The 12173-nt window shown below is 40.4% G+C and overlaps 1 protein-coding gene across 1 annotated transcript in view; it reads right to left on the reverse strand.

Annotated features, from left to right (window-relative positions):
- The window catches only part of LOC140200072 (proteasomal ATPase-associated factor 1-like), a 32932-nt gene extending 21252 nt beyond the window's left edge, over positions 1-11680 (reverse strand). The window contains exons 1-5 of the mRNA XM_072262802.1: positions 11619-11680; positions 11465-11505; positions 5090-5193; positions 4889-4978; positions 161-259 (exon numbers count right to left, since the gene is read on the reverse strand). Of these exons, the coding sequence (XP_072118903.1) occupies positions 161-259; positions 4889-4978; positions 5090-5193; positions 11465-11505; positions 11619-11668 (384 nt within the window). The 5' untranslated portion in view covers positions 11669-11680. The remainder of the gene's footprint in view (positions 1-160; positions 260-4888; positions 4979-5089; positions 5194-11464; positions 11506-11618) is intronic.
- Positions 11681-12173: the final 493 nt, after the last annotated feature.

The raw sequence follows: 12173 nt of genomic DNA on the forward strand, positions 1-12173 counted from the left end.
GTCACTAAGGAAACGGCTTAAGACAGTCTTTGACCCAAAGAATATTTATCACTTAGACCAGCAGCAGGCAAATGTAAAGAAGTGGAAAACTGATACTTTCGTGAATTTACAGTAAATTCTTTCTTACTAAAAGCTGAAAAGGAATTAAATAGGCACTAACCCTCATTTCACCATTGTTGGCCTGCCAGACTCTCATGGTTCCATCTGTACTGCAGGATACCCCCAGACCCCCACCACTGGATATATCCATGCTGGTTATCTAGATGCAAGGTTAGAAGGATTAATGTTGTGCTTAAATCTAACAAAATACACAATATTTTTGAAACACACATAAGGCATGACAAAAAGCAGTTTAAACAAACTGCAAAATCAGATTTCCACAGCCACTCTCAATTTAATTTATAACTCTTAACATTTGTAACATTACAATTTTATAACATACACAACTAATTGAAATTATTTAATAGAAACTATGAATGCACATCAATTAAACTTTCTATTCACTTGGATTAGCGGTCTTAGCCATAGTACTGGAGTAGGGTGGCAGAGGGTAAGAGGATGGACAGGTGGGAAAAAAACAAAGCAACAAATACCTCTGCCTTGACTTCAAATTAGTTTTGTTGCTTATGAGTCCAAGTATACACTCAATGGCCACTTAATTAGGTACACCTGCTTGTTAATGCAAATACTGGCCAATCATGTGGAAACAACTCAATGCATAAAAGCATGCAGACATGGTCATGAGATTCAGTTGCTGTTCAGACCAAACATCAGAATGGCAAGAAATGTGATCGAAGTGACTTTGGCCATGGAATGATTGTAGGTGCCAGATGGGGTGATTTGAGATCATTACGAACTCCCACAGCCTCCAGTGATTCTGTGATTTCAGTCTCTGAGTGCGACATGCGAGCATCCTTCCGAAGAAATAATCCATGTAAAGCATCAGCCCAGGTGGGATACCTGGTCAAGTACTAAAGACCTGTGCTGAGTGTTCATTGAGATCTTTAACCTCTCGCTATAGCAATCTGAGGTACCCACTTGCTTTAAGTAGGCTTCAATTATACCAATGACTCAGAAGAACGCAGTAACCTGCCTCAATGACTACTGTCCAGTATTTTGAGAGGTTGGAGATGAAACACATCAACTCTGCCCAGAGCGACTTGGATCCACTCCAATTTGCTTAACAGCACCAAAGGTCCACAGCAGATGCCATTTCAATGGCTCTTCACTCAACCCCAGAACATCTAGACAGCAAAGGTACATAAATCAAGATGCTCTTTATCGACTACAGCTCGGCATTCAATATTATCTTTCCCCTCAAAACTAATCAATAAGCTTCAAGGCCTTGGCCTCAATACCTCCTTGTGCTTTACAGTTATGACTGTGTGGCTAAGCACAGATCCAATGCCATATTTAAATATGCTGATGACACCACTGTTGTAGACCGAGTCAAAAGTGGTGACAATTCACTATATCAGAGGGAAGACTGAAAACCTAGCTGAGTGATGCTATAACAACAACCTCTCACTCAATGTCAACAAGACCAAGAGCTGATTATTGACTTCAGGAGAAGGAAACCAGGGGTCTATGTCCTCATCATGAGATCAGAGGGAGAGATTTTAAATTCCTCCATGTTATCATTTGAGTAGTCAGAGGACCTCTTCTGGGCCCTGCACATAAAAGCAATTACAAAGAAAGCACAGCAGTGCCTCTACTTCCCTGGGAGTTTGCAAAGATTGAGCATGACATCCATAACTTTGACTAAATTCTATGAATATGTGCTGGAGAGTATATTGACAATGTCACATCACAGACTGGTATGGAACACCAATACCCTTGAATGGAAAATCCTGCAACGAGTAGTGGATGGTAAAGCTCTCCCCACTATTGTGCACAGCTGCATGGAGCATTGTCACAGGAAAGCAGCATCCACTATCGGGAACCCCCACCACTCTGGTCATGCTTTCGTCTTGCTGCTGCCATCAGGAAGAATGTACAGGAGCTTCAGGGCCCACACTACCAGATTCAAGAACAGTAATTACCTCTCAACCATCAGGCTCCTGACCCAGAGGGGATAATTTCATTCAAATTCACTTGCCCAATCAGTGAACTGTTCCCACAACCTATGGACTCACTTTCAAGAACTCTTTATCTCAAGTTCTCGATATTTATTTCTGCTCATCGTTATTATTTCCTTTTTTCCCTCTTTTTAGTTTTTTGTCTTTTGCACCCTAGTTGTATGTCCTGTTGGTACAGTCTTTCATTGATTCTATTAAGGTTACTGGATTTATAGAGTATGCCTCCAAGAAAATGTATCTCAGGGTTGTATATGGTGACATATATGTACTTTGATAATAAAGTTACTTTAAATTTTGAATTTTATCTCAGAAACTGCTGATCTCCTGGGACTTTCACACACAATGGTCTCTAGAATTTACAGAGAATGATGCAAAAAACAAAAACCATTGAGTGAGTGGAAGTTCTATGGCCAGTCTAGTTCAAGCTGACAGGAGGTGACAGTGACTCAGATAACCACATAATACTACAGCAGTGTGCAGAAGAGCACCTCTGAATGCACAACACATCAGACTTTGCAGTGGATGGGCTACAGCAGCAGACCACAAACATACAGAAATACAGTCAGTGGCCAACTTAGGTACAGGTGGTGCCTAACAAAGTGTCAATTGAGTGTTCATTCTGCCACAAAATACAGCAAGATTTCCAGCGGTGGTAGGTTATGAGCACTTTTTGCTCCCTTCACCTGATATTAGAAAACGTGGAGGAAATATGACTGGGTTGGTACACATGAGATGGTACCAAGCCACAAAGAAAACCTAGAAATCTATATCCAATGATATAATTACAAAGTTGGGACAGACCCACAGCAAAATAATTGGTATATGGTTTAGGCAGAATGGCTATAACATATAAAACACCAATATAGTGGAAAGTGATATACTTCACAGGCAAGGGGGAAAAATTTCAGGAAGGATGGAAGTCAGGGTGAATTAAAAATCTCCTTTCAATGTTTTAAAATTACTTAGCTGTAGCTTTATGTGGAGAAAGTTTATGTAATTGCAAATCTCATCATAATTATGAAGGACTCTGTGGTTTGATGTTTAATATTCTGTGTGCTATATACTCATTATTTTGCTGTTTTCACAATTTGTTTCTTTTTGGCTCATTGGGTGCTTGATGTTTTCTTTGAACAGGTTCCATGCTGTTTCTTTGTTTTGTGGTTGTCTTCGGGAAGACTAATCTCAGGGTTGTATACTGCATAGTCATATATATAGGCACCTGTTAGTCTCGTGAGACCATGGGTTTGCGCCTTGGAAGGTTTCCAGGGCGCAGGCCTGAGCAAGGTTGTATGGAAGACCGGCAGCTGCCTATGCTGCAAGTCTCCCCTCTCCACGCCACCGATGTTGTCCAAGGGAAGGGCATTAGGACCCATACAGCTTGGCACCGGTGTCGTTGCAGAGCAATGCGTGGTTAAGTGCCTTGCTCAAGGGCACAACATGCTGCCTTGGCCAAGGCTCGAACTAGCGTTCTTCAGATCACTAGACGAACACCTTAACCACTTGGCCAAGCGCCAACACACATACTTTGCATACATACTTTGATAACAAATGCACTTTGCACTTCAATTATTTAAAAAAATTATATTTTATTAACACTTTTCAGTAGCTGCTATGTATTATTTTGTTTTTGGAACCTCCTCTCTTCTTGCAAGAAGTGGGAATTCACTTTCAGGCCCACGCAATAAAATAGTGATTAAATTGTAGAGCCACCTCTCTAAAATGCAATTAGTAGCTTGGCACTGGAAAAAATAACTAAATTAATATGAACTAATGAGTGTTACAATAGATAAATAAAACATAAAATTTGGTGCAGTAACACCATTAGTTGAGAGTACATTCCCATTAGTATAGTTTTAACAGTTTTGTTGAGGAACTTCTTTACCCTAGAGTTGTGGCAGATGAAAGATCTCAAAAATTGTGTCACATTAGCCAAATACTGAAATAACCTCACTTTCTATTACACACGAATAAGATATCTACTACATTCAAGCCTTATTGGGCATGAATGTCAAAAAAGGGTTTGTGAACTATTGTTGTAACAATTAGTAGAAAAGGTACAAAACAATCTTTTGGTGGATAAATGAAACCACAATAATCCACTATCTGACGATTTGGAAGTGCCAATAGCTCAGTATCTGGCTCACCAACTGATAATTCCCATGCTCCCTGACATACAGGAGGTCCAGTTCGCATGCCCTCTTTCACTCAAAAGGTCTCAAAGTTCAAAGTTCTCTGTCATTCACCAGGGTCCCAGTTCCTGCGCTTTCTTTAAACTCCATCTGGTTTTATTTCCTGTACTCCTTTTAAAATCACTAAGTTTTATCCCCCCTGCTCCCTTGAGCTCACTGAAAAATGTGTTATTTGACTATACAATGCCTAAAAAACAGTTAATTAAAAGTATGTTGGGTTATTAATTGAAATAACATCAATTAGTCCGGAACTACCAAAGTAAGCCAGATTACCAAAGCTTTACTATATTTCAGTCTCCAAAAAACTTAAATGTTAAACTAATTATATGTTATTAGTCCCATTAATCCTTTTCCTCAGGTACTTCAGAATTCTCGATCTTAAAAAAAACCACAGCCGGTGCAAACACTGTAGGAACAAGAGGTGCTCAACAAAAAAATTAACATGTTCCATTCACTCTCATGTATTACACAAAATTACTATGAGATTTTTTAAGTATGTAATTTTTCAAATGAACATCAGTCAAAATAGGCTCAAAGTAAAGACTGTTTTTGTCCTAGGAAGAGCACTGAAATCCTTCAGTTTATGCAACTGGGTAGAATCTCAGAAAAGTATGAACTTACACTCTTGGTGTGTATTCTAGAAAAGACTGCATAAGGCATGAGAAATTTTGAGGCTGTATTCCCATCTGGACAGGAAATTAAAATACTTTTCTGCAAGGGAAGAAAACAGAGTTTTAAAATTGGAGTGATTCACAGTTTGAAGCACTTCATTTTCACCAATGGTAATATGAAAGAAAATGATTTTAAAGAAAAGGATCTCACCTTTGTAACTTCAATTACTTCAAATCCTTCCGAAGCTGTGACTACTGGAATGCCATCCTTGCCAACCCCTTGGCACTTTATATAGCCATATAAAGTAGCTGCTCCTAAATGATCAAAAATGGACATTACCTAATAATTACATAACCCTTCAATGTAATTAGAAGTCTAATTAGTAATTAGAAATGTAATTTGCAAATAAACTTTCCAACAATTGTCTGACATTTCAATCTTTTTGATGAGATATTAAACCGTTATTGTTTACTGTCTGAAAAGATGACAGCATTTTGAAAATTGAGATCTTTCTGGTACAATGGGTAATGCTCATCTCTGAAACCCTATCACCTTATTATATACACATTACAAACCATATTCCCCACATTAAAACAATAAATAAGAAAATACTTCATTTGTTTATTGTTGTTTGACTGTACATATATGCAACCAAACGAAACAACATTCCTCTAGACCAGGGTGCACCCACAAGACATCTATCACACACAGCACATAAACCAAAATATTACAATAAATTATAATTCAAAATGCATGTAATATGCAGCATAGGTAAACAGTACAGTTACTAGCTCACTGTCTCAGTGATGAGACCTTACGGTGACAGGGTATTCATTAGTCTCACAGGCTGAGGGAACAAGCTGTTACCCAGTCTAGCAGTCCTAGTCCTGATGCTTTTGTACGTTCTTCCTGATGGTAGTGGGTCAAAGAGATTGCAGGATGGCTGGCAGGTATCCTCAGCAATGCTGCAGACCCTTCATCCGCAACCTCCCCAGCAAATGTCACAAATAAGGGGGAGGGAGACCCAATGATCCTCTTGGCGGTTTTTACTATCCTCTGTAGGGTCCTGTGGTCTGATGTCTTGCAGCTTTGATACCACACAATGATGCCCCCATTCAGGACACTCTAGATCAGGGTTTCCCAACCTTTTTACTGCCAAGGATTCTACCTTTAACTGAGAGGTCCGTAGACCCCAGGTTGGGAACCCCTGCTCTAGATGGTGCTCCTATAGAAAGCTATTAGAATGGAGGTGGAGGCCTTGCACACCTCAATCTTCTCAGACGCTGTTGTGCCTCCTTGACTAGTGAGAAGGTGTTGTGGGTCAAGGTTAGATCGTCCATTATAAGCACACCAAGGAACTTTGTTCTCTTCACTCTTACCATGGCAGAGTCATTGATTTGCAATGGAGAGTGGTTGACCTCTGCCTTCCTGAAGACCACAATCATCTCTTTGGTCCATAATGAGATTCCAGTTGGTGTTCCTGCACCATTCGAGAAGCCGCTCTACCTCCTCTCTGTATGTTGATTATCATCGTTGCTGATGAGGCTAACCACTGTAGTATCACTAGTGAACTACATGATGCTCCACAAATGTTGGTATAAAATTGTTACTATTGTTGAGTGTCACTGCATCACGGCGACCCTATGGTAACTGTCCATAGGGTTTTCATGGCAAGATACGGAAATAGATTACCAGGCCTTCCTTCCACACAGATACTGCTGCTGCCAGGTTGGGCCCCAGCCGGATTTGAACTCAGGACCATCCGCCTCCAATGCTGATACCACTACACCACCGGCCCGTCTAATAAACCAGGTCTAATACATTCTCTCCTCTGGTTGCAAAGTTGACATGCTGGTAGAACTTTAGCAGGACTATTACTAAGTTAGCATGTTTGAAGTTACCAGCAACAATGAAGATACCATCAGGGTGAGGGGCTTCAAGGTTGCAGATGGCTCCGTAGAGCTCCTGCAGCACTAGCATGTACAGTTGAAGTCAGAAGTTTACATACACCTTAGCCAAATACATTTAAACTCAGTTTTTCACAATTCCTGACATTTAATCCTAGAAAACATTCCCTATCTTAGGTCAGTTAGGATCACTACTTTATTTTAAGAATGTGAAATGTCAGAATAATAGTAGAGAGAATGATTTATTTCAGCTTTTATTTCTTTCATCACTTTCCCAGTGAGTCAGACATTTACATACACTTTGTTAGTATTTGGTAGCATTGCCTTTAAGTTGTTTAACTTGAATCAAATGTTTTGGGTAGCCTTCCACAAGCTTCTCACAGTAAGCTGCTGGAATTTTGTTCCATTCCTCCAGACAGAACTGGTGTAACTGAGTCAGGTTTGTAGGCGTCCTTGTTTTCACATGCTTTTTCAGTTCTGCCCACAAATTTTCTATCAGATTGAGGTCAAAAAATGATGTCAAGACTGACTCATCCTAGGGAGCAATTTCCAAACGCCTGAAGGTACCACGTTCATCTGTACAAACAATAGTACACAAGTATAAACACCATGGGACCATGCAGCCATCATACCACTCAGGAAGGAGATGCATTCTGTCTCCTAGAGATGAACGTACTTTGGCGCGAAAAGTGCAAATCAATCCCAGAACAACAGCAAAGGACCTTGTGAAGACGCTGGAGGAAACAGGTAGACAAGTATCTATACCCACAGTAAAACGAGCCCTATAGCGACATAACCTGAAAGGCTGCTCAGCAAGGAAGAAGCCACTGGCTGATAACAGAGGAGTCAAAAGTGAAAAGAAAATTAAAATAAGAAAGGTTAAGAGACTATGTGGGCCAGCTGGTGGCGTAGCAGCATCAGCGCCGGACTTCGGAGTGAAGGCTCCCGAGTTCGAATCCAGCCGGTTCTGTTGCACGCTTTCCATCCGTGCTGGGTTGAGCGTCGAGCTAGCAACTCAGCCTCGTAAAAATAAGAAAGCCTGCTTAAATAACGCCGTCATGACGGCATCCCGATGACTCCACTCGGAGTTAAGGGCTAAAAAAAAAAGAGACTATGTGAGAAAGACTAAATGTCAAAATAAATAGTTCTGTAGGGATACAAACAGAACAAAAATAGGAATATGCATGTACAATGTACTAAAAGAGTATTTTGTATCCGTATTCACCAGGGAAAAGGGAGCTTCCAAAGTACAAAATGCAAGAAACAGTTGAGAAACTTAAGACTTTAAGAATTTACAGCACAGAGATATCAGAAATATTGATTGAACTTCAGCAGGCAAGGGATCTTGAGGAAAATAGAGGAGAAGAGCATGAGAGCATTGACCATTATCTTCTAGAGCTCATTAAGTGGTGCCAAAGTATTAGAGGATAGCAAGGGAATGTTATTCCCTTATTCAAAAAAGGACAAGGAAAATCCAAATCAGAATCAGATTTATTATCACTGGCATATGCCGTGAAATTTGTTAACTTAGCCCAGCTATTGCAGGCCTGTCAGTTTCATCTTGGTAGTAGGAAATTTTTTAGAAACATTGAATTGGCACAAGGAGGAAAGAGGATTAATTAAACAAACCAGCATGGATTTGGAGGATAAAGGAGTCGAAATGGATTCCCACATAGCTTTGGGTAAGGTGCCAAAATCTAAGCATGTGGATAAAATAAAAAGGAGACTGTGATAGCCCGGGTACTAAGCTGACTAAGTAACAGGCAACAAAACGTTGTGATGAATAGTTGTTTTGCAAAAGGGAGATAAATGAAAAGCAATGTTCTCAGTGTTACTGCCATTGCTGTTTTTGTTAGTGACCCAGACTTGGGGTGACAGCGGCAATATTTAGATGCAGAGTAGTTTATTGTCATGATGCAGCAAAGATCCTCACTCATGTGAAGCTCACAATGTAAAGTGAACGTGATAAAAATAAACAGAACAAAAAGCACAGTGATGAGCACAAATCAAAGGAATGGTGCACAGCATAACAATGCAAACTCAAGGTCAGCAAGGAGAATGCTAAAGTACCAGTAATGGAAGAGGTAGCATTATGGGTATGTGGCAGCAGATCTGAGAAGGGGGTGTGAGACAGGTGATTGTTTCAGAAGTCTGATAGCTATGGAAACGAAGCTGTTCCTGAGTCTGATCATTTGGGCTTTCAATTTCCTTTACATTTGCAGAATGACATAACTTGGCAGCATCGTGAACTGCAAAGACCATATAGATTGATTACAGTAGGATATAAAGAAGCAGATGTATGGCAGATGAAGTTTAATGCAGGAAAAAAATGAGGTGATGAATTTCAGTAAGAAGAATGAGGAGGCGCAATACAGAATAAGAGAAGAGGATACTGCACTAAAAGAAAGAATTAAAACATAAGAAACATATTCTTTTTATGCGCAGTACTTTGTTGGAATCTAAAATGCACTTCTTAAAAAATGTGGTGGTGGCTATTTCCGTTGCAGCCTTCGAGATGAAACTAGATAAGTATATGATAGAGAAACAAACTGACATGCAATGAAGGAAGGGTATGATTTGCTCTGGTGGGAGCTCTGGTCTGACAAGATGAATGAATGGCTTTCATCCAAGCCATAACCAATTTATGGCTTTATTATTTTGCTCTGGTGAAGGTAAGAACATCGATATTGTTCTGAATGTTGGGAATACACTTTTCAATTCCTCAAATAGGAGCTTGGGACCGATAATACCTACCTAAGCCACTCAACAGGTCAGCAAAATATTAATTTAATCTTGCCAAAGCACTGACCTCCTAAAAATGCAACATTCCAAACTGACACTAACATCTTAAGTATATAGTTTAGTTTTATTTTAATAGATACACAAAGGATAAAAATATGCTCTTATATAGAACCTTCAGTGTAGAACATCTTCCTGGACTCAAGCGAAGGAAATATTGGACTAAGTGACTAAAGCACGGATGAAGTGGTATCTTAAAGAGAAGAGAAAGATGAAGAGTATTTGAAAACCTGTAGCTTAAATACGGGGGGGGGGGGGGGGGGGGGTTGGGATTGCTAAAAGTCAGACAAACTGAAATGCAGAAGAACAAGAGACCAGAATCACAAAAACAGAAAATTTGAAGGATCACACATCAAAGTTGCTTGAATTTCCAGCATCTGCAGAATTCCTCAAATTTGAAGGATGCTGTAGAAATGGAGGTTACAGAGAAAGGGAAGATAAGACCATGAAAGGATTAGGGCAGGAAGATGAAATGTTTAAATCCGAACCGCAGGGTATAGCCAATATGGGTTATATAGGGTAAGGAGCAGTGGATGCCTAGGAAGGTGGCAAACATAATGGATGCAAGCAAAAAAGGTTGGAACATGGAAGTTTAATGCAAGTTAAGAAAACATAGCACACAACAAGCCAGTTTTGACTTTTCTGAACTGTATAGACAATAGAGAAAAAGGACGAAAGATCAGAAGAGCCCAATTAAGAGTCAAGGCCAACACAGACAAGATGGGCTAAACTATCTCCTCTTATGGGATGTTCCCATGATGATCGATTATTCTATTTACTACAGAATATTTGTGTCATGATTAGGAAAAGCAATAAGCAGAGAATATTTTTCAACCTGAAGACAACATATAAGTGAAACTTACTGCCTGAAAGCAAAAAACCTGATTATCTCTGAAACCTATTTGGAGAAACACATTAATGTGCTATAACCCACAAGTATATGCTGGAAGGTGGAAATAGGCTGAGTAAATGTTCCCCATCAGCTACACATGCAGGAGGGTCACAGTTACTTCTTTATGCCTTCATTTTCTTTCTATTTCCATATGTAAAAGGATTAGGATTCTGGCAAATGCTGGAATCGGAAACAACGAACAAACTGCTGGAAGAACTCTGTAGGTCAAGCAGTGTCTGAGGAGGCAAAAGAATGGTCAGCACTTCAGGTTGAGACCCTGCGTCAAAATCTCACCTCTTTATACTGTTTTCCCTCTACCTCTCATCATGCATGAGATATAGAGAGAAGATGGCCATAAGACACAGGAGTAGAATTTGGCCATTCAGACCATCAGGTTTGCTCTCTCATTCTATCATGGCTGATTTATTATCGGTCCACCCCCCCAAAACCCTATTCTCCTGCCTCCTTCCAGTACAAGGAGATGGGGGAAGTGAGACCGGCAGGTAGGTGGAACTAGCTGAGGTGGAGGTGAAGGTGGAGGTGGAGGTGGGGGGGAGGGATCATGGGCAAATGGAGTTGGAGCAAGAGAAGTAATTTTTTGAGACAGAGGCTGGTGAGAAGAGTGAAAGAAAAATAAGCAGATGAAGCCAAGTAGGGAGGCAGCAAGGCAGCAAATGGACACATAAGATTATGATTAAAATTATGGCTGTCATGCAGAATAATTCAGTGACTGTTTTATAATTCTGTTTAGCCATGAGGCAAAACCTATCTGTCCAGACCTCAGCAAAATCTTCAGAGCACAAGCGGGAAAAGGTCTGCACTTGATTAGAAAAAGTGACAGGTTCTGGAAGGCAAATTTTTATTACTTATTCTACCAGTCATACTGTTTCGAAAGGAGTTGGAGGCGATTGCAAGCCAGTGGAGTGTTCACAAAATAGAGTCTTGATCTATATTTTAATCCACATTGAGCTCTGCCTCAGTGCTTACCGGGAATTTTACAGGAAACCCAAGCTTCCCTCTCATTCTCCCTGTTAGGACAAAAACCGAAAACTCAATTAAAATCCTGTCGGCAGAGAGAGGAGTCTGCGTCGCCATAAAGGAACTCATTGATAATCTGGTATCAATTCTACTCTAGAATTACCACAAGGCCCGTGCCCAGTCGCTCTGGATGAAGATCCGACCTCCTGCCATGACGATGCCACACTGCCGTAAACCGCAGCGTGTGTCGCAAACGCCCCGTGCTATTCTCCCCACCCCCCCTCTGCTAAAAGTGGGCATCTGCAAGTTGCGTTATGTTACGGTACTGAATCTATTTACGTTCAGGGCAAGCTACAGAGTTAGTAAAACTGACGCTTTATATTTAAGGCTGCGTTGTAAATACACTTTATTTTTAAGAACAATATTTTATAGGGAGTTTACTTTTATAAAATATTAGTTTCAACCCTGCTATATTAACATTACTGGCACTCTGCGTTCATTATTTCCCTTCCATCTGCCAATCATCCCTCCTTTCCTGGTTGCACTTATCGCTTGCCAACTCTTGCTAGCCACCCATTCCCGTCATCTCTTCAGACTGGCAATCTCCTCCTTTGTTTTTCATTTGTGGGGACAGTTCAGTGATGGGGTAAGTGAAGTTACTCCCTTTTGTTCAAGAGCCAGATGGTTGAGGGGTAATAGCTATTCCTGAACTTGGTGG

This window comes from Mobula birostris, chromosome 7 (assembly GCF_030028105.1).
Source record: "Mobula birostris isolate sMobBir1 chromosome 7, sMobBir1.hap1, whole genome shotgun sequence".
Classification (NCBI taxonomy): domain Eukaryota; kingdom Metazoa; phylum Chordata; class Chondrichthyes; order Myliobatiformes; family Myliobatidae; genus Mobula; species Mobula birostris.